Source organism: Myxocyprinus asiaticus, chromosome 12, assembly GCF_019703515.2.
Source record: "Myxocyprinus asiaticus isolate MX2 ecotype Aquarium Trade chromosome 12, UBuf_Myxa_2, whole genome shotgun sequence".
Lineage (NCBI taxonomy): Eukaryota > Metazoa > Chordata > Actinopteri > Cypriniformes > Catostomidae > Myxocyprinus > Myxocyprinus asiaticus.
Window position 1 is genome coordinate 5,592,473 of NC_059355.1, and position 23,958 is coordinate 5,616,430.

The window sequence follows — 23,958 nt, forward strand, 5'->3', positions numbered from 1 at the left end:
TACTGCTGTATTATAATTTATTCACTTAAATAAGGGTGTATTCATGGCATGTTACATTTATTGTTAATCTAATTGGTACCCAATTAGTGTGCCAGATAAGTACTGATCTGAAGTAATATTTTTGGAACCTAAAAGTCCCATAATTGAAAAATTACTAGTGTAACTACTTTTTAAAAGTGTAGCTTCTTGATTGTAGTTTAGTCAACTACTCTAAATTATGAGAACAGGGTTCCCATGATCATGGAAATACTGGAACTAGGGATTTTTCAAAATTGTGTTTTATGGGACATTCTATAATGAATTGACCTATGCATTTTTCTTGTTATGCTCTGTTAAAAAACATTTCAGTGGCTAAATATTGCTCTAATATTGCTATAGTGATATCTGAAAACTTGCTTGGAAAGGCATAGGGATACCTGATTTGTCAGCGAATCATTCTTTTCAATTAATTGATTGAACCGTTCACAAATCAGTCTGAATTTGAATGATTTTAAGAATGCTTATGCAGTAAAGCCGGTGCCACATTAGCAGACTCCAAACAACTTGATTTTGGCCGAGGGTGTCACACTTCCAGACTGTTTTGCTGAGATCTTGCTTTCTTCGGTCGTGACAAACATACCAACTCACCGCAACTTCTCTCTCTGATTCCCTGTCTCGTGGAGCTCGCCGAAATAACAACAGGGATACCACGTGAGCATAAACAACTGTAAAAGAGTGATTTAGGGCTTTTTCAGACCTGTAGCTTGCTTGATTTGTTCCAAAACAGGGGCTAAAATAGTTACTATGTTACATTTTCTTCATGGTTCAGTTTGCTTTCACAAGATTGTATTTTAAGACGGACCAAAACTGTAAAATTTCCGTTGTGGTTATTTGTATCCATCATTAGTTGCTTTTGCATTGTCTCTGCATTGAAAAGTACCTGTTCTCACAATCAAGGAGCGCTCTCTCGCGCCCGCACACTTGTGCACACACACACATACATGCTGAAAGAGTGAAGACAAGTTTTTATCTGTTTTAAAATTTGCTGACGCTGTCTGTGTCTGTTCTGCCACGTTTTGATGATGCATTACGGTCACGAGCTGACCTAAAGATTTCTTCTCCATCCAGGTGGTTGCGGACCGATTGTTTTGGTGCAGATCCGGGTGTGATTGCAGTGTTTATATATGCCTATACGAACCAAACCGAGGGAGAAAGCGTGGCAAGTTCTGAAACAAATGCTCCAAATGAGCCAGCAGTGAAAACGGCCTTAGGATGTGATTAATGGAGTAACTTTACTTTGTGAAAGTGAGTGATTGTGTATTTATCTCCATAACCCTTGTTGTAGAATGTGTATGTCCAAATGCAGCTTTCAGTGAGTAACGAAATGACGTTTAATAAAAACATTGCTGAGGCTCTGCTTTCTGATGCCATTTTAGTGTAGGAAAAAAAGGCTGGAAAAACGCTTGGTGACAGAATCACTCAGCTTGATGTCTTGTCAGTTCTTCAGTAAAACAAGAAGCTCATTGGTCACAGAACCCTGGCGACAGAACAATTTTTTCTGTCATGTTGGATCCTTTTTTCTCCGTTGCTGTAACCATTAACTCAGCAGGAAGTCCCAACAGTCAAGTGATTAACGACCTCCTCCTAACACATGCTAAAGCACGCTTCGTCTCCCTCCGCCTGTCGATTACGTAAATAAAGCTCACACCTAAATGTCACTGGATAAATCGGCTAGTGTGGCGCTGGCTTAATCGAATGACTGGGAATGTCATGAAAATTCATTAGTCTGAAAATGTGGGAACCCTGTGAGTAGATTTGGTAAGCTATAGTTTCGAAGTAGCTTCCCCAACACTGCAGATAGTAGAAAATAAGTTCATTAATTATCTGAGTGGTTGTTTGTCTGTCAATAAGTTCAAAATGTTGTTGGTCTGACTGACCAGCTTTGATTTTCTCTTGTTTCTTCACTTTTCATCATCTTTTCTTATCTACGTCCTTTACGATTCCTTCTTTTTTGTTTCACTTGCACTGTGTTCTTTTTGTTTTCTCGCTCTCTTTTCTTTTTTCGTCTTTCTCTAAACTGTCGCTGGTTTTTTTTGGGGGGGGTGGGGAGAGTAGCCCCTGTGGCCCCTCCCCCCCCCTCTGTCCTTCAGATTACTCCTCAGCTCCCGCTCATGGGCTTTGTGGCTCGAGTTCAGGAGACCAGTAAGTAATCGATTTGGAAGAAAGCAACTCTAAATTGTGTCTGTGGTAGATGCATGCATGATTTTAGCGTGAGTTTTTGCATGTTCTTTACTTTTCTTCATACTTGTGCGATTTTTATTGATCTTACACTATTTCACCGATCAGTTGTATGTAATTGGATCTCTCTTGATTCATATTCCATAATCTGCTAGAACATACTGTTTGAAACTCCCTGCATGTCTTGGACCACATACACACTTTGAACGGTTTGGAAGTGACAACTGCATTTAAATGCAGATGTGAATTAGTTCTCTGTGTGGACAAAACGCAAAAGTCACTCCTGAATTCTCAATGGTTAATATATAGAGATAACCAAAGACATTTTTTGGCATCTTGTGGATGCAACAAGTGGTGTCACAACCTGAATTTGGTTGTAGAATGCAGTTGTCACTCTAGTAAATAACTGAACTCACATTCTGTGTATAGAATGGAATGATGCACTCAAAAGAGGAGTGACTATTTTATATGTATTTTGCTGCAGTGTGTATGTGATCATAGTGAAATTCCTATTTGACAAAGTGGCTTGTAACTGCTGATTTGAGGTCAGCGGTTATTCCATCCCTCCTTAAAGGGATAGGTCTCCCGAAAATGAACATTCTCTCATCATTTACTCACCCTCATGCCATCGTAGATGTGTATGACTTTCTTTTTCCTGCAGAACACAAATGAAGAATTTTAGAAGAATGTCTCAGCTCTGTAGGTCCATACAATGCAAGTGAGTGGTGACCAGAACTCAGAAGGTCCAAAAGGCAGCATAAAAGTAATCCATACGACTCCAGTGGTTAAATCCCTATCTTCTGAAGTGATATGATAGGTGTGGGTGAGAAACAGATCAATATTAAAGTCCTTTTTAGTATAAGGGTGGGTTGCACCAATAAGGATTATACTTTAAGTTTTGATTTAAATCAAGGATTGTATATAAAATTTCATATTTAAAAATAATCAGAGTTACATTTAAACCATCGTTCTGATCCTGATTTAAATTTGACAGTAAATCTAGATGAACTTTAATCCTGTTGCTCCAATACTTTAAACTCTTGGTGCGATGGCTCATCTCGTAGGCCGCGAGTTTACCAGCTTCCCGATACTTTACATGTGGGGACACGGTACATAGACAGAACTCTCGATGAGAAGGGACAGGAGAGCGTTAATTCGGTATTTAATGAGAGCTTGCAAGCGTCAGGTGTTTGTAATTGCTTCCCTCCTCTTGTACTCGCATCAGTCGACTGCCCGTGCTGTTCATTTCTGGCGATGACGCGAGGGGAGGCAGTTCATCCAAAACCTCTGCCTTCCTTTTTTCTTAAATCATGCTGCCATATTTAAGGCTTGTGACCTTGAACATGCTGCTGATACATTTTCTTAACCTGCTTGATCAGCCATGTTCAGCCTGCTTGAACAGCTATGTTCAGAATCCATCATGGCGGACAAAGTTAATCGCAGGATATGGTTTTAATCACAGGTTAACAGTTTAATCTCCGATTTGTTAAGCCGTATATAAAATTAAGTGATGCAACTCAACTCAAATAAAAATAACAATTTGGATCAACAAACCCTCAATTAGCTCTAAACTCTGCTTAATTTAATCCTTATTGGTGCAACCCACCCTAAATCTCCCCTTTCACTTTCACATTCAGTCATCTACTGGTGTGGGCTGGTCAAAGGTTGAGATTTATAGTTATAAAGGACTTAAATATGGATCTGTTTCTCACCCACACCTATCATATCGCTTCTGAAGACATGGATTAAAACACTGGAATCTGAAGGATTACTTTTATGCTGCCTTCATGTCCTTTTTTGGACCTTCTGAGTTCTGGTCACCATTCACTTGCATTGGATGGACCAACAGAGCTGAGGTATTCTTCTAAAATTCTTCATTTGTGTTCAGCAGAAGAAAGAAAGTCATACACATCTGGAATGGCATGAGGGTGAGTAAATGATGAGAGAATTTTCATTTTTGGGTGAACCGTCCCTTTAAATGTCTTGACCTTTACTAACACATTTTCCCTTCTCAACTCCACCTTTCCATCAAGCATTACTCATTTGTCTCGTGTCAAAGCAGACGCAGGATTTACCCAATTCCATCAAAATGTGCTTGTTACATTTTTTTATCCCTTTAGTCTCAGACGCACCCCCGCCACCACCCCCAGCAGAAGAGGTGGAGTTTGAGGAAGCAACCCCACCCCCTCCTCCTCCAGAGGACTATGAGGATGATGAAGGTGGTGAGGAGGAAGAGTCGGCAGTGGTGGAGTACAGTGACCCTTATGCGGAAGAGGACCCGCCATGGGCTCCTCGCAGTTACCTGGAGAAAGGTATGTAGCTGTTAATTGCGTTTACATGGCTTCAGCTTTTGCTTTCATTGAAAATGTTTGTAATTAGTGGTGCTTGCTTAGGTAAGCATCTCTATTACTATTGCCCAAACTTAGGGTTAGGGGGTCATTCAGATCCCTAAACCAAAGTATTAAACTTCTGTGCGCAACTTGTATCGCATCATTTGTGTTACAGACATGAATGTTACAACAAATTATGCAATTTTTGGAGGGTTTAAAGGCAGTAAATAGTTGTTTACAGTCATTTTATGGTGTTAGGGTTTATGGCATTATGTCATCATGCAACGAAGTTAGGGTTAGATTAACATAATTTAAAAAAAAAATCAGATTTGAGCTGAAAATCTGGTTTGGGGCATATTCATCTGCGGTGTGAATGTAGCCAAAGAGTACATTTCTACGAATTTGACGTGTTCCATTTTTTTCACCTCGGACAGCCTTTTTTGTAAATGTTTCAGCTTATAAATGCTGTAAGCTTGAATCACATCACAGATCAAATCAGTAGTCTGCCATCTATCTGAATCCTCATGGTAAGCGAGCGGCAGATGTTTGTGACTCTCCCGTTGATATCAGTTTGATTTGATATGAAGCATGCGTAATGCATTCCTATTGGTGATCATGCGCCGTATGCATTAGGCCTACGTTGAATACACTGTCTGGGGTTCAAACTTCTTGTTTGTTAAAATTAAGAGACTGATAAAGCTACATGTTATATCTTTTTTGAATCCTCTTCCAGTTTAGAGGCCTCCTCTTTCTGTGTTCACCCCTCTTTCATTTGTCATCTCTTCTTTCTCTTGTGGTTTCTGTCAGTGGTGGCGATTTACGACTACACGCGTGATAAAGACGACGAGCTGTCCTTCCAGGAGGGGGCGATCATTTACGTCATCAAGAAGAATGACGACGGCTGGTTTGAGGGTGTGATGAGCGGCACCACAGGCCTCTTTCCTGGGAATTACGTGGAGTCCATCATGCACTACGCTGACTGAGCCACGAAGTGGCGCCACTTCTCCTATGTTTCTCATCTTCCTCATTCTTTGGGTGTGCACATACACACACAGGAACACAAATAAACTCAGCTACACTACATCATGCACAGGCTTGTTGCAGACAAACAAACTGTGGACGGAGATGACTTGGAGAGCTGCGGCAAAGAACTGAGGCATTGTGTACATTGGCAAAGAGGACGGTTCCTCAAGATACAAGGGGAAAATAAACTATTGAAATGTGTAAGATAAATTCATAAGAACATTTATTCATCTCTTATTTTGAATCTCTTAGAAACATGTATCAGAAAAGTGTTGGTTATGCCTGACTTGTGTTGATATTGATTGCTTCGCTTTTGCTTCTATCCCTCCTCTGCTATGGGGGAACGGTCATAACACAGTGGAAGGACAGTTATCCACTCTCATGCCGTCATGAAGTTGCTCGGGTGAAGGAAGAGGGATGAGAAGATGGGCATCTTGGACATGCATAATCATTTTAACTGTATGCTGTCCTCTGACCAGCAAATGAGAGAAAAGCTTAGAATGACACAACAAGGATTTTACTGTCCCAGGTCATAAAGAAATGCATTAATTTAGGTCGGCTTATTTACTTGTTATTCATTGCGTTGGAGGTGATATTTATTTTTTAAAACTCTGTTACATTTAGAATGCGGTTCAGTTTGAAATCTTTAGCTGAAAGATATACCAAAGGATTTCAGTGACGGTTTGGATCGTGAACGGGACCGAAAACAACCTTAAAATATTTACTTTTCTCCATTCCTTTACATTCATTTCTTTTCCAACAAAGATTTTATTGCTTGAAATGTTCGCAAGTATGTGCATTCTTTACATGTATGATAAAAAAACAAAAAAACTAATGCTATTAAATCGTTCAGGAAGTTTGTGCCATAAAGAAATGTATTTAGATGGTCATATTTTTGGACATGAGAGGTTGTTTCATTAATCTCAGCACCAGATGCGGTGTTCTTCAGGAAGAAAATGTGTATTGTGATCTTGAACCTCTGATTCATCCCTTCGACCAACTGTGGACTGAAAGATGCAAGACTATTCTATATGTGTGTTATATATTGATTTATATTACAGAATTACTATTGTGTTGGTGTATGACTGGTGGAGAGACCCCATTTTATCTGCAATAACTAAGGCACAGTTGGAACGTCCTCAGTCGATGCGCTTGAGAGATCTTTTAAGCACAAGATGAATGTGATCTTAGGAAGACCTTATAAAATGTGAACTGACTTTCAGATGAAGTTATAGTAAAGAAATAAAAACCGAAACCAGCCCAAACTTTAAAACAACCTCTGACCCACATGCAGATGATGTGGAACAAACTGTACTAATGCACAGAGACCTTTTCTATAAAGTATTTCAATGTCTATATGTAAGTGTGTGTGAGTGTGAAACTTTGATTTCACTGTTTATAGATTGTTGGTGACTGACACGCTTGTCTGTGTGCAAATCTTTATTTTCAATGAAAGGTCTGCGGCAGTGCGTGTGTGTGAAATGAGTCTCGCATGTTGATAAATTCTGTGATTTTCCTGCTGATGGAGAATAAACTGGAAATATCTGGTCAACTTGCTCACACTGCCTTCAAGTGTCATTGAAAGTTTTCTTCTGGAGGTTATGGTACAATTTTGCATATCTAGAACAGTCTACGCTGCACTTGAAGCCGTAAAAAAGACAGACAGGCAAAAGAAGTGGTCAAATTTTTATTAGTGTTAATAGGTTAACATTAAAACCTTTCGGGTTATGTACAAGGTATAAATCATTCCAACTGTAGTTCAAAGATTGTCCAAATTTACTAAAATGTCAATCTTCACAGAACTCATCCATCCCGCTTTTCCCCCCAATACAACCACAATCCCCATATGATGCAAAAGTTACACATTTTATTAGTCTGCATTTTGACATTTGATTTATTTTGGATATGTGTTTTTTAATCAAAAACTGATGTTTCACATACTTTACATTTTTATCCTAAATTGCATTTCTTTAATATAGGACATGTTTTAGTAGTATTTTATCTTACAGCAGAGCCAAATCTATCATTTTAAAACAACTAAATTGCAACTAGTACAAAAATCGGTTCTACGAGTGTTCTTACCATGTTATTATTGGCCATATACCACAATAAGTCAATATCTTCCAGTATATAATCTAAAGTCGGTGACAGTAGTTCACATTTTTAAAAGTGCACTATTCATGTAGTGCATCTTTTTATAGATTTCCTCTTACGTTTATCCTTTGTGAGTCCTTCCACTGTTACTAGTTTATCATACATTACCCCACACACCCTGTTGGAGACTTCGAACTCCCCGCTTAGAAACCCAAACACAGAAAAACACATTACTAGGAGAGACAAACAGGTCAAAACGTTTGCCTACACATAAACGATTCTATGCATAATATTGCTCTAGGCGTTCAGTCGCGCACTCTCTGTAATATTGATCTACTATACAGAGAAACACAAATCACGCACACGTGCACACACACACATACAGGGGAAACAGAAAAAGGTTTAATGGAAGGATAGGAAGGGTCAGAGTGGAATTTGTCCAAAGTGGTTTATCTTGCTACCCAGCTGACATCTGCACCCTATGGCTCACAGATCAGCGTCTCCATCACAAAATTGTTCTCAAAGTGGCGGATCTTGAGGCAGTTGAGAGCCTCACGCTTCTCGATACCTGTAAAGAAAAAACAGAAGATGACACTTGTTTACATTGACGGACTAATTAAATGGACAATCAGAAACAATCCCCATTTATGTGCAAGCGTATCTCTAATGTCTATCATTTATTGTTCTTAATTGTCACGTGATTTAGAAACACACTACTCTCATATTTCAGATCAGCTTACACTGCTAACCTTTGCCTGTTTGCAAACACTTGTGTATACTCACATGGTGAGGTGTGTCTGCACTGTATCAAGCATTTCAAGTTCACCCAAAAATTAAAATTCTCTCATTTACTCACCCGCATGCCATCCCCAATGTATATGACTTTATTCTGCAGAACACAAACGAAGGTTTTTAGAAGAATATGCCAGTTCTTTGGGTCCATACAATGCAAGTGAATGGTGGCCAGAACTTTTAAGGTCCAAAAAGCACATAAAGGAAACACAGAAGTAATCAATAAAACTCCAGTAGTTAAATCCCTATCTTCAGAAGCGATACGATAGGTGTGGGTGAGAACTAGATCAATATTTAAAGCTGCACTATGTAAGATTTTTTTGGTTAAAAATGAAAAAAATTGCCATTATTATTCTTTTATTTTTCTCCCCAATTTGGAAGGCCAATTCCCAATACGTTCTAGGTCCTCGTGGTGGCGTAGTGACTCAATCCGGGTGGCGGAGGACGGATCTCAGTTGCCTCCGCGTCCGAGACAGTCAATCCGTGCATCTTATCACGTGGCTTGTTGAGCGCGTTACCGGAGACCTAGCACGTGTGGAGGCTTCACGCTATTCTCTGCGGCATCCACGCACAACTCACACGCGCCCCACCGAGAGCGAGAACCACATTATGGCGACCACAAGGAGGTTACCCCAGCGTGACTATACTCACCCTAGCAACCGGGCCAATTTGGTTGCTTAGGAGATCTGGCTGGAGTCACTCAGCACGCCCTGGATATGTTGTCTGGTAGGGTTGTTGAAGCTTATATTACTTGTCATGCTTGTATGAATCAAACAATACTTGTGTGTTAACCGATCACAATGTATCTATGTTGTCGGGGGAAGTTACTGTGACATGTTTACTAATATTTATGACTTCTTAAATTGAATGTTAACTGTTATATTGTATTTTCAAGTGTACTATTTTCATGTTTAATAAAAATATATCTTATTCCCATCATTATTGAATCCTCGTTTTAAGTTTTTAGTTTACTGTCTTATTGTGTGCATTCATAGACATACAATTTTAGTATTACGGTTCAATTGCATTATCAACTGAGGCTGTACAATATAATAATAATACATATATATATATATATATATATATATATATATATATATATAAAAAAGTCTTCCATTTAACTCATATCAGCCATATCACAAGTATCACCTAAACTGATAAGTGTAGTACAATACAAACATTAATAGTAATGTGGAAAAATTATATTAAAATATATTGGTAGTGATCGAGTCCCCTGTTCTTTATGTAAAATGCTTTGAGTGTAGTTTCAGAAAAGCACTATAAGTGTCAAATTCATTCATTCAAAATATGTGAATACGAGTGTTGTTTATCTTCATCAAAGCAAGTAATATTTCAGTTTTAAATGTTTAATCGTATAACATTATATCAACATGAAAATAGCACTTATGACTCCGGCTCTGAATATCTCCAGTAATGAATGATCACACACGGCGATGTTCAAGTAAGCTCAAATCATGAGATTCATCCGCCAGAAGAGCAGTGCCGAGACACAAATCATGTTTATTGTTCTTCTGCAAATTACTTGCAATTTTAAGTTTCAACCACAGATGTCGCTAGCAAGCACAAAGTTTTGTAGTTCAGCTTCAAGTCCTTTTTTACTATAAATCTCCACCTTTGACCAGCTCGACCAGTAAGTCAAGATATGCACGAAGCATGCAAATCACCAAAAAACAAAAAGGAGGAGGAAGTGAAAGTGGAGATTTACAGTAAAAAAAAAAAAAAAACTAAATATGGATCCGTTTCTCACCCACACCTATCATATCGCTTCTAAAGACATGGATTTATCCACTGAATTACTTTTAAGCTGACTTTGTGATTTTTGGAGCTTCAAAGTTCTGGTCACCATTCACTTGCATTGAATATCTCAGTAGGACCATTCTTCTAAAAATCATCATTTGTGTTCAGCAGAAAAAAGGCATACAATTCTGGGATGGCACGAGGGTGAGTAAATCATGAGAGAATTTTCATTTTAGGGTGAATTATTCCATTAATATTGTCACACAGTAAAGTGGCTCTGCTCTGAGTGTTTGAATTCATGAATCCAAGGTGGTATCTCTGACCATGCACTAAGTGGTCCTCAAAAGTGTAAAGACCCCTGCACACTTCATACGAAATCGAAGAACAAATGGAATGATGTCAATTAGAACAAAATCTGGCCAAAACAAAGGTGTTTTTGAGTTTGTTTTGGTGGTTCGTAACAGTTCGCAGAGGCGAACATTCAGGAAAACTTATTTCTGGCTGCTTATCACCTTCCTACCGCCACTGGTTACGTCATCGGTAGATATGACCTGGAGCTCCACCTACTTTGAAGCCCACAACTAATTCCCATTCAGTCAGTTAAGATAAGTCAGCATGAACACACTGGTGTAGCGTTATTAGTGAATTAGTGCAAATTTACCTACATCTGTTCACGTTGAGACATTTTTGCAAGAACATGTCATGAAATTCTTTGTTTAATTAGTGTACAAAATAAATAAAAACTACTCAAATACTCTGAAGTGTCCATTCACTCATGTGACATCTGGAGCTGAAAGCAATTCACACATCTGCCCAAAGTAAGATATGCCTACCATCATTCTTCTGTCTGTATTCTACCAATTAACACTTTTATAAACTCATTTTTACAGTAAAATCAGCGTCATCATAAATTACAAAAACAGTGTAATCGGCGCACATCATGGCCATGTACAGTGTGTTAGCGCATTAGCGGTATGAATACAAAAGGTAAAACATTACAAATTACACATTATCTACAGTTGAAGTCAGAAGTTTACATACACTTAAGAAGTCACTAAAACTCATTTTTTTAACCACTCCACAGATTTAATATGAGCAAACTATAGTTTTGGCAAGTCGTTTAGGACATCAAGTAATTTTTCCAACAACTGTTTACAGACAGATTGTTTCACTTTTAATAGACTATCACAATTCCAGTGGGTCAGACGTTTACATACACTAAGTTAACTGTGCCTTTGAGCAGCTTGGAAAACTCCAGAAAATGTCAAGCCTTTAGAAAATTAGCCAATTAGCTTCTGATAGGAGGTGTACTGAATTGGATGTGTACCTGTGTCCACAGGTCTGGTTCATCCTTGGGAGCAATTTCCAAATGCCTGAACGTACCACGTTCATCTGTACAAACAATGGTACCCAATTATAAACACCATGGTACCACGCAGCCATCATACCGCTCAGGAAGGAGACGCATTCTGTCTCTTAGAGATGAACGTAGTTTGGTGCGAAAAGTGCAAATCAATCCCAGAACAACAGCAAAGGACCTTGTGAAGATGCTGGAGGAAACAGGTAGACAAGTATCTATATCCACAGTAAAACGAGTCCTATATCGACATAACCTGAAAGGCTGCTCAGCAAGGAAGAAGCCACTGCTCCAAAACCGCCATAAAAAAGCCAGACTACAGTTTGCAAGTGCACATAGGGACAAAGATATTACTTTTTGGAGAAATGTCCTCTGGTCTAATGAAACAAAAATGTAACTGTCTGGCCATAATGACCATTGTTATGTTTGGAGGAAAAAGGGTGAGGCTTGCAAGCCGAAGAACACCATCACAACCGTGAAGCATAGGGGTGGCAGCATCATGTTGTGGCGGTGCTTTGCTGCAGGAGGGACTGGTGCACTTCACAAAATAGATGGCATCATGAGGGAAGGAAAATTATGTGGATAAATTGAAAGCAACATCTCAAGATATCAGCCATGACGTTAAAGCTCGGTTGCAAATGGGTCTTCCAAATGGATAATGACCACAAGCATACCTCCAAAGTTGTGGCAAAATGGCTTAAGGACAACAAAGTCATGGTATTGGAGTGGCCATCACAAAGCCCTGACCTCAATCTGATAGAAAATTTGTGGGCAGAACTGAAAAAGCGTGTGAGCAAGGAGGCCTACACACCTGACTCCGTTACACCAGTTCTGTCTGGAGGAATGGGCCAAAATTCCAGCAACTTATTGTGAGAAGCTTGTGGAAGGCTACTCAAAATGTTTGACCCAAGTTAAACAATTTAAAGGCGATGATACCAAATACTAACAAAGTGTATGTAAACTTCTGACCCACTGGGAATGTGATGAAAAATAAAAGCTGAAATAAATCACTCTCTCTACTATTATTCTGACATTTCACATTCTTAAAATAAAGCAGTGATCCCAACTGACCTAAGACAGGGAATGGTTTCTATGATTAAATGTCATGAATTGTGAAAAACTGAGTTTAAATGTATTTGACTAAGGTGTATGTAAACTTCTGACTTCAACTGTATATTACTTTAAATCATCGAGTAGTTAAATCAGCTTCTTTTACAGTGCAAATTCTGCTCATAGAATGAGGCATGAAGTCATCGATAACACATTTTAATGTCATATTAAGGTTTTAAATGTAGTCTTGGGCATCCTTATATTTAAATGTACCTCTAAACACCTCTCCATGCGACGTGGCCAGTGTCTGAACGTTTGCAAACAGTATGTCGTTGCTTATCGGTTTCATAATTCTTTTTACCTCCAAAGAAAGAACGAAGAAGAACTTCTCCGTAAGTGTGCTGGCTGGGGCCTTAATAAGACAAATGTGTGTGTTTACCAAAAACAGTCTCTCTGCGCTCCAGTTTGTAGGTGTCCCTCCCTCTGCAGAGGCCGTTGATGAAGTAACCCAGCTGATCCACATGCTCCACCTTTCCTGTCACTATCATCTTTTCACGGACCAGGTAGGACTGTGGCAGGTATGTTCCAGCCTACACACACAACCAGGGTTACATTATCTCAAATTTGTTACATGGCTCTCTGGGATAGATTATGAATGATTTCTTTTTGCATAAAAAAATAACTCAAATCAATATTTCAAATCCATTTATATGGCAAGTAGCCATGTAATAAGTAGGATAACATGTGTCAGACGGTCATGATAACAACCGGCTGACTGTACATTTATCTCTTTCTTATACATATTATAGGTCTACATTTCAAAGCCTAGCGAACTGCTTACCTAAACAGCATTTTTGAGAGACAGCTTAGATACACTTGAAAGCAACTTTAGAAATCTTTAGCTATGATAATGACACACAGTACATTTGCAAACCATAACTTTAATGTCTCCTGCCTAGCCATCAGTAGATGTTTAGTTAATTTTGTACAATTATACAAATTATTGTGTGTACTGGATTATCTGTACTTGCACTGAATATATAATAAAAACTGGTTCTAAGCAGCAGTGTTTGCCGTGATTACCTTGATGTTGACGAGCAGCTCCAAGAAGTCTTTGGGTGGCATCACAACAGAGGTGTTGAGCGGAATGACGTAGCATTTGTTCAGACGCAGATCCAGATAGGCTGTCAGTCTCTGAATGCAGAGAAGGAAAACCAGGACAAATTTGATGGGGTTGGGTTAGTCTCATACCCATTACCTATCCTGTCTGTTTTTGACTTTGTAACCTCTCCTGATATCGTGTGTTTGTGTGCCCTTGTGGGAGAGAGAGGGGGGAATTCTCACCCTGTTGAAGTCATGAACGATGTCAGCAGGGTCGCTGTCGCTGAACTTGGGCACCGGGATGTTAATAAGCTCCACTCCATCGTCCTCCAGAACCCTCACTCTCTCTTCAATCCTCTTTAATACGGCCGGCAAATCCATCTCACTTTCCTCATGGCTATCCTGCATCTTGTAATTCTCCTCACGGTAGTTCACACCACAGAAATACATCCTCTCCTCCTGGAAACAATCATCAACATCATCATCAAAACACATATTCTTCCACAATTAAACACCAAAACACACACTGCTCTTTAAGAGTAAAATGAGTACTGGATATTGAACCAAGTCAATATCAAATTTTTCAAAAGTGGAACGCTATCAGTCTTTCTAGATTATATGGAATTCTGAGTACTGACTTAAAACAGAGGTTTGTTAAGCAAACAGAAACTAAAATATTGGTGTGTGCCTATAATGAAAATGACAGTACTCTCTGTGGTTATGTCTGAATGTTTACTTGAATATTGACAGTGCTGCAAGATGAAAAACTTTGTTTCTTTGTTCAATTATTTTTATGATATTATCGATAATTCAAATAATTACTTGAAAACACAAAGCAATGTTCACTTAACTGAGAAAAACTGGCAACATCCAATGTGTTAAATTCATTAACATTTATATTGCTATTTGGTTTTAAAGGAGTGTTTTCAATAGCATAATTTAAGTGTATCGAAACTAGTATTGAGAATCTGAACATTTTCACTGTTATTGACGACTAAAATTTTGGTACTATTTTAGTCACTCAAACTAAACATATAAAAAGTCTTTATTCTCATGCAGTATTACATATTTTGTTAGTTGTTTTCTCACCTCTATGAAGTAATACCTGTACAGGTAAGCTCCGCCCACCACCACGCCAGACAGAATAAAGGCCAGACCCAAACACATGCACCAGCACCAGGCCCTGGACTGCTGCCTGACACGCAGACCATCCTCCACATCCTGTACACACACACACACACACACACACACACACAGTCAGCTGTATCCAATGCAAGAAAAGTGCAAATATGTGTTTTTGGTCTTTGAGTGGTCGATGACTCCACCAGTACTTTTATTTTAATTTTTTAATGTCACATAATGCTCGTTTCTGTATTGTACTATAGTCAGTTCCTCTAATCTTATTGGACAAGCAGCGTTCCAAGAGTGCTGATACTTAGTAACCACAGTTTTCCTGACCAACCATTATGTGGCACCATGATAATTCTGATTGCCACTGGACTGTTTTCTGGTTCCAGTGTCCATAAGAAGCAATGCAAAATTGCCAAAACTAGTGATCCAGATGGACAACAACAACCATTTTAAGTGTTAATTGGAGTAAAAATGGATTATGAATAAAGTAACTATTCAAAGTAGCCTAGTTAATAATATTAACGTGACTAAACTCTGGGCATCGCTTCACATCATCCACCCACTTGGCACTAAAGACAAGTCATCAGGACTCTGTAAAGTATCAGCACTATAGAGCTACGTTTTTGTTTTGTTTTTTTCCGGCAATTTATACAAATGTAATATGCTAAACATCACATTATCCACTAAAAACTTACGCCAATGCAAGTGAAAACCCTGAGGACTGGAAAATGAAAACAGGCTTCCGTTATGAATCGTGGAACACTTTCGCATAAAAAAAAGAAATAAAAAAAGTGGATAAACATTCTTTACCACCTTTGGCATTTTGTTGTAGCACAAATCACAAATGATTAAGCAACTGCTTGAAGACGTGGTGCCGTTAAGGTTAAACTGTAACTGCCGTTATTAGTAGTATTGACCAACATTGAGATCCTCACAAAATAGTGCTGGGATGAGTGACCGATGAGATATAGAGAGCACCTGGAGCGCGCTTGTTTGACTTGACCCAGAGAGCGTGCATGTTGACGAAAGTGCAGCTAAAAGCACTCATGATCGCTCTAACAGTCTATCGCCCCTTTTACACTGCACGCTGAAGCAGGACAGAGGCATGTTAACAAATGAGTGCATTTACATCAGCAGAAGCAGCGCGTCTGTGCGAAGCAGAATCAGCGCATGTAATGCTGCGGCGTGCAGTGTAAAACAGGCATAGAGCTCCACACACCGTATGAATGTCACGACTCACGTTGCATCATGTATATTCAGATTTGTATTTGCATATTCATTTGTTGTTATACCTTTGCAGTATCTCTGTCCTCTTCATACTCTAATTGTGCGGCGAGTCAGAATTACTACTGTAATGACTCTTGAAAATGGGCACCTTAATATTCATACATGTGTATTTCTTATACATATTCATCTGATTGTCTGAAAAGTTTAAATTCGCGACTGCTACGAAACTCACCCTCCAGAGGCCACACTGTATGCTGCAAGGGCTGAGCAAGCACTTGTTTATTAGAGTAGCAGTGTATATGTGATTCCCTGCGTGCTGCAAAAAAGATCGGCCCTGAATCTAGACACGACCGGCCTATCGCTGATTTAAGACGAAGATCGGTGGCATACATCGTGTCTCAAACTTCATATCTTGTTAATAATAATAATAAAAAAAAATCTCATCTGGTGAAATATATTTATATAAACACTTGATCAGGTTAATAGGCTATAAAAACCATAATTTGGTAAATATTTAAATATAGAGCATTGTAACAGAACAAAATAAGAGTCCCCAGTGAATTTCAGGCTAGTTTAAAGCCACACATTGTAACAAATCCTATTTTTTTCTGATTATTATTGTGATTTTGGTTGAACAATAAACTGCATCTGGGATTTGTATTTATTTTGAACTCTTGCAGCCTCCATTTCTGTGCTCATCATAGTAATGAAAGAAAAAGAAAATCTTTTTAACATTCTATAAATCAATTTTGAAAACTGTCGGTCGATTCATCGGTTATCTGCCTTTTCCACCACCTTAGTTATCAGTATCTGCAAAATCCAATATCGGTCAAACTCTACTCTAGAATATTACAATCGCAGTCATGCTGTTGTATTTTATATTACCAACAGCTGAATCACAGCCGTGCTGAAATTCAGTACAACTCTCGCTCATGTGATATTGCTTACCAGAAATTATTATATGCCTAGTTATTAGTTTATGAGTTGCATTAAATGTCTTTGGGACTCTTTCAATGGTACAAGTCTGTGACAACCTGGAACAATGAATTCCACAGCTTACGCAACAAACCTAAACAACAGCTGCTCACTTCATGAACTCACTAGTATTTCATGATCCCACTGCTACTGCTGGGAAATCTGTATTTGCTCCCAAACTTTTGGCAGTTTTCCCTTTAAAACTTCCCCCTCAATCCCTAATGCACCTGTTCGTGTTTGCTTGCATAGAACGGGCAAGTTTTTTTATTTTATTTTTATTTTGAGTGTGCGTGCTCAGTCAGGGTGTGGCTTTATTCAAAACAATTGCATTGTGTGCAATAGAGACTGGGACATTTCCAACCTTCCTCCAGAGACTAACAGGAACAAACATATTGCATGATGTAAACGAACAAAACATCTGACACAATGAGAGAGAGTGAGAGAGAGTGAAAGTGAATGAAACTGTGAACTAGGAACTAGAAACGGTTTCAGGAAACTAAATGGTAACGAAGTCCCTTTCAGTCGTTCCAGAGTGAAAACGTTATTTTTAAATCTTGCTAACGGTTAATAACCTTATTTCATTCCAATATTTTTTCCATTTAAAAACAAAAAACAAAGGGTTCTTCACAGTAAATTTTCAGATTTACACTATTTCGTCTTGCCTGAAAAAAATGTGCACACAACTGAGATTAATTAATGACTGCTGTAAATATCTAAAATCAACACAAAATTCACAAGGTGCTCATTCTGAATGCTGATTAAGCTGACATTTGGAGCTACATTTCAAATGATTCTCTACGGAAAATAGTTTGACTCTAAAGTAAGCTCAAATTATCTTTGGAGGCATGGCATCTGCATAGTTTGAAATTAGGGCTGGGCGATACATAGAATATTCACGATATAATCACGATTAATTTGCTGACGATATAAAATTAAGTAATATCGTAAATAGTGATAATTTTATTGTGCTCTTAATTTGGCCATTATGTTTCATAAAGAGCACATCAGTAGACTAATTTCACGATCCTTTCGGGCTGCACAATAAATCAAAATGACGATACGCTCATTTGTGATTATTAAACCGCAAAAAACTTTGATTGAAGACAGATAAACACGGTCTGTGCGCTTCAAAATAAACTGGTGACGTGCTGTTCTTTGCATGTGCGAAACTCATGTGCTCATGTTTTTAGCACTCTCAGAGCAGTTCACCAGCATTGTGAAAGATAAATACTGCATTGTAAAGCACTCACAATTCCAAACATTAGTAACTGCAACAAGTTATTATATACATCTACAAACGAGGCACGGTAACAGAAGAGGAAATGACAGCGATTCAACTGATGCAGAACATTGTAAACTACACAATGCACTTTCAGTGTCCAGATGAAGTGTCAAAATAAAACCTCCAAGTAAAGGGGTGAAGTAAATAGGACAGAAATATATTACTTCTAAATAAAACAAATCTAATCTTCAAAATAACTATAGTAAAATATATGAAGGTAGATCATGTTTTTTTTATTAAGCTTCTATGTATCATTCCACATAAAAAAATGTAGACACAGTTGAAGTCAGAAGTTTACATACACTTAGGTTGAAGTCATTAAAACTCATTTTTTAACCACTCCACAGATTTCATATTAGAAACTATAGTTTTGGCAAGTCGTTTAGTACATCTACTTTGTGCATGACAAGTCATTTTTCCAACAATTGTTTACAGACAGATTGTTTCACTTTTAATTGACTATATCACAATTCAAGTGGGTCAGAACTTTACATACACTAAGTTAACTGTGCCTTTAAGCAGATTGGAAAATTCCAGAAAATGATGTCAAGCCTTTAGACAACTAGCTTCTGATAGGAGGTGTACTGAATTGGAGGTGTACCTGTGGATGTATTTTAAGGCCTGCCTTTAAACTCAGTGCCTCTTTGCTTGACATCATGAGAAAATCAAAAGAAATCAGCCAAGACCTCAGAAAAAAATTGTGGACCTCCGCAAGTCTGGTTCATCCTTGGGAGCAATTTCCAAATGCCTGAAGGTACCACGTTCATCTGTACAAACAATAGTACGCAAGAATAAACACCATGGGACCATGCAGCCATCATACCGGTCAGGAAGGAGACGCATTCTGTCTCCTAGTGATTAACGTAGTTTGGTGCAAAAAGTGCAAATCAATCCCAGAACAACAGCAAATGACCTTGTGAAGATGCTGGAGGAAACAGGTAGACAAGTATCTATATCCACAGTAAAACGAGTTCTATATCGACATAACCTGAAAGGCTGCTCAGCAAGGAAGAAGCCACTGCTCCAAAACTGCCATAAAAAAGCCAGACTACAGTTTGCAAGTGCACATGGGGACAAATATCTTACTTTTTTGGAGAATTGTCCTCTGGTCTGATGAATTTTTTTTTTACTGTTTGGCCATAATGACCATCGTTATGTTTGGAGGAAAAAGGGTGAGGCTTGCTAGCCGAAGAACACCATCACAACCGTGAAGCATAGGGGTGGCAGCATCATGTTGTGGGGGTGCTTTGCTGCAGGAGGTACTGGTGCACTTCACAATATAGATGGCATCATGAGGAAGGAAATTTATGTGGATATATTAAAGCAACATCTCAAGACGTCAGCCAGGAAGTTTAAGCTCGGTCGCAAAAGGGTCTTCCAAATGTACAATGACCCCAGGCATACCTCCAAAGCTGTGGTAAAATTGCTTTAGGACAACAAAGTCAAGGTATTGGAGTGGCCATCACAAAGCCCTGACCTCAATCCGACAGTAAAATTTGTGGGCAGAACTGAAAAAGCATTTGCGAGCAAGGAGGCCTACAAACCTGACTCAGTTACACCAGTTCTGTCTGGAGGAATCGGCCAAAATTCCAGCATCTTATTTTGAGAAGCTTGTGGAAGGCTACACAAAATGTTTGACCCAAGTTAAACAATTTAAAGGCGATGATACCAAATACTAACAAAGTGTATGTAAACTTCTGACCCACTGGGAATGTGATGAAAAATAAAAGCTGAAATAAATAATTCTCTATACTATTATACTGACATTTCACATTCTTAAAGTAAAGTAGTGATCCTAACTGATCTAAGACAGGGAATGTTTTCTACGATTAAATGTCATGAATTGTGAAAAACTGAGTTTAAATGTATTTGACTAATGTGTATGTAAACTTCTGACTTCAACTGTAAATATAAAAGTGCATAAAAATGAAAATGTTATTCTCCCTTTTTCATTAGCCTAAGTGTAAAACTCTGGGGATTCATGCCTTTATTATCTTTAAATAGACTTTTATTCAATGCCTCTAAAATATTTAATCTACTTGGCTACAATGGTTGTTTGGATGAAATGATGGTTCCTCTGATAAAAAAAAATTAAAAAAAAATACTTTTGAGCCATTTCAGAACAAATGCATAATTGAAACATTTATTGAAGATCATCAATAGGCTGAAAAATACTGAGGTTTAATTTTTGAAGCCACCTCACCCAGCTCTACTTGAAATTCAACAAAAAATCAACCTAATGCAAGTTTCAGCTAAATGCATATTTAATTGCAATCCCTAAACAAAACACAAGCATGTTTTCACTGTCTTCATGTGTTAGCTTTTATGACCCTTTAAGGACCTTTGTTTGATTCAGCAACTGACAAAGTTTCTGTTTGGTTTAATGCTTACTAATGTTTAATGAAAGGTTGATAACGAAAGTGTTTTTGGATCGTTCCGCAGACAAAACATTGATAAAATATCTGTCCAAGAACATTCAGTATACAAAGAACTCCAGACAACATGAGCTGTGAAAAATCAGATGGAATCAAGGAGCTTTATACAGCTTTAAATCATTCGTGCCATTGAAGAGATGGGAATTCGATCCATCACAGCCTCGTTGTCATTCCCATTAAAAATCAAAGATGGCGCTAGCGTGAATAAGGCGTGAATAGGGGCCTCGGAGTCAAAAAGGTTGAGAACGACTGATCTAAAAGATTGTTAAATTGTTTAATTTGTAATCAGTACCAGATTACATTTCAGAAGTAATCTACCCTGCTGATTGGTCACGTGACACTTGTGGCTGAACTTCCTGTTCTCTAGTAAAATATGAACCTAAAACTAAAACCTTCAGAGATCCACTCTTTCAATTTTGCACACAAACAAACCTATTTCAAATACACTGTGGCTCACCTTTGTACACAGAGACACACTGCAGATTACGGCTCAGCCCTAACAGAGAGCGTCTTTGTTTAACTAACCCAAGCCTTTGAGAGTTTTTGAAGGTACAGAGATGGCTGTTTCTGGTAGTTGGCTCCAGCCACAAGTTCAGGGAGGCTTTGATCACTTGCGTGACAGGATTTCAAGACTGCATGTCAGACCACACAGCAGGCTCTTTACAGCTTATCTAATGACGAACTGATACCTTGAACGGATTTAGATAAGAATGAGAGTGCTTGAGACTCTCTGGTTGCAGGAAATATCTAAAGGCAAGGCACACTGCTCCATGCATGAAGCCACCTCTTCATCTTAATCAGTTGCTTCTCCTTCCTGCTGAAACACTCTTGTACATCACTGTTGTGTCTGCTGAAATCAGTAGCGGATCCTGGCATAGGCGATATAGGCAGACGCCTAGGGCGGCAACGCTCTCTGGGGCGGCATGACAGGGTACCTGATTGACCCCCCCCCCCCACACCACACCACACACACACACACAGAGCTCACAAGATCGCAATGGGGAAAAGGTGCCCCGAACTATGCCGCCCCGCCCCTGGGTCGCGATGGGAGAAAGGTGCCCCAAATTGTGCCACCCGCCGCCATGGAGAGCTCGCAATGGGGGAAAGGTGCCCCGAGTTGTTCCTAACAGGCTACTCAGCCTTAAATGCTCTATATGGTTAAGATTATGAATATTCATAATGCATTCTTACATTTGTTTGTTCAGAATACATTATGATCAACAGTATAATCATGATCAACAGTATAATATAATATATATATTTTATACATGTATATACATACACACACACACACACACACATATATATATATATATTATAAAGTTATTTCATTTCTATATTCATTGTCTAGTTATTTTTATTTAAAGGGATAGTTCACCCAAAAATGAAAATTCTCTCATCATTTACTCACCCTCATGCCATTTCAGAAACAAGGCTTTCTTTCTTTTGCAGAATACAAATGAAGATTTTTAGAAGAATATTTCAGCTCCAAAAAGCACATAAAGGCAGCATAAAGTAACTCATATGACTCCAGTGGTTAAATCTATGTCTTCAGAAGTGACATGATAGGTGTGGGAGAAAAACCGATCAATATTTAAGTCCCTTTTTACTCTAAATCTCCACTTACATTTTCAGACGTGAAAGTGAATCTAAACAGGCATCAAATGTGACTTTCAGATGTGAAAGTGGAGATTTAGAGTATAAAAAGGACTTAAATATTGATTGCATGTTGTTGTTGATGTTAAAGTGGGCACCAAGTAAGTCAGAACCGCCACTGGCGGAAATACTGCCACTTGGATCAGGCTGCACCACGGGTCTGATCACAGTGGCAGGGGTTTCAGTAGACACAACACGGTCTTATGAATGATTCACGACCTTTTCTTCTTCATCTTATCTACCCGATTCGCACATTCGGCGCTGACTCATCCTCAGTGGCAGATGATCGTATTTGGATAACAGAAGCTGTAGACGCATGAGTGAGAGCTGGTCTGACACTTCTGAAAGTCTCTCACGATAAGCTGGCTAAACATGTTTTTCCTCTTCCTGACTTTACTGGATGCACGACTGCAAACTATTCAGGAAGTGCAGGGGATAAAATTATACATATAAACCGTCGTACACATTCTTTAAAAATAATAATAATAATAATAAAAAAAGCATTTATATGAATTTACAACAATGCACGGCTGTGCGTGGACATGCATCAGGCAACTACAAGAAAAACCAGCAAAAGTGCAATGCATCTTTATTCATTTACGCACGCATTTCTAAAAATGCAATGTCTTTTGTATTAACCATAACGTTGCAAGAGCACGCATGGTTATGTATTGGACATCCGTTAAAAAAACCTCTTAAAAATGTAATGCATTGAGTTTTGTGCTTTGTGTATAATTCCTGGTGTTTGTGTTGAACTGACGGCCATTTTCCTGTCAGCTCAAAGCTGTCTGACGATCACACACTATATAAACACACTGAAACTAAGCAGGAGATGGCTTCCCTATACACACATTAAAACAAAACTCTCAGGGTTACTTTGGCTACTTAATGTGGAAAAATCCTTCATTTTTCTTTTACATTCTCACTTGACGTTGACATATTTTCATCTATACAATCTGACCGACCGTTGCCACATCGAATAAAGAGTTTTATGGTTAAAACAACGTTGTTATTGAAGACTTTCAGTCTGTTTTAAATCACATTAGCCGGGTAACATTCGTGCTAACAAAACTCACCACATCCTGAGGGATCAAAGCTTCATCTTTCTCCTCCTTTTTCACATCCTTCTGCCCGAGAGCTGAATTGAACGCGAGTTTTACCATGTTGGGTCACAGGAATTTGGGGTTGTTTTCTTTAGTTTTTTCTAAGCGAAATACAGAGAAAGCTCGATAAAACGGACGACCTCTCCTGACACAGTCTTGCCTCACAACTTGCTGTGGCGCATTTAACTGGATTCAGACTGTGTGTTCATCAGTGCGCGGGTAGAGGGCGCTGTTTCCACCATTCATGGCTCTTCATAGAATACTTTTTTTTATCTATGAATGTGTGTACTAATATAATATAATATATTTGAAGAGTATTTTATCCGGAGGGTATGCACTGTACATCAGTTTATGTGAAGAGTGCGCAGTTAATACATCTTTAATCTCCAATGCCTATCCAACTCAACATAAAATGTAATACCAGGTC

The 23,958-nt window shown here is 38.6% G+C and overlaps 2 protein-coding genes across 26 annotated transcripts in view; one reads left to right on the top strand and one right to left on the bottom strand.

The window, feature by feature from the left end:
* The window catches only part of LOC127448928 (abl interactor 2-like), a 28,661-nt gene extending 20,428 nt beyond the window's left edge, over window positions 1–8,233 (top strand). For 18 of the 25 annotated variants that reach the window (XM_051711892.1, XM_051711895.1, XM_051711890.1 and 15 more), the window contains 3 exons: window positions 2,095–2,181; window positions 4,338–4,529; window positions 5,355–8,233. In XM_051711892.1, the coding sequence (XP_051567852.1) occupies window positions 2,095–2,181; window positions 4,338–4,529; window positions 5,355–5,530 (455 nt within the window). In that variant the 3' untranslated portion in view covers window positions 5,531–8,233. The remainder of the gene's footprint in view (window positions 1–2,094; window positions 2,182–4,337; window positions 4,530–5,354) is intronic. The other 7 variants (XM_051711898.1, XM_051711917.1, XM_051711909.1 and 4 more) reach the window with 1 other exon arrangement.
* On the bottom strand, window positions 7,243–23,725 carry itm2ba (integral membrane protein 2Ba). The gene is made up of 6 exons (XM_051711934.1): window positions 23,505–23,725; window positions 14,812–14,943; window positions 13,966–14,181; window positions 13,705–13,815; window positions 13,061–13,211; window positions 7,243–8,232 (listed from the first exon to the last, which is right to left on the bottom strand). The coding sequence occupies exons 1-6, from the start codon at window positions 23,589–23,591 to the stop codon at window positions 8,144–8,146; spliced, it is 786 nt and encodes a 261-aa protein (XP_051567894.1). The 5' UTR covers window positions 23,592–23,725; the 3' UTR covers window positions 7,243–8,143.
* Window positions 23,726–23,958: the final 233 nt, after the last annotated feature.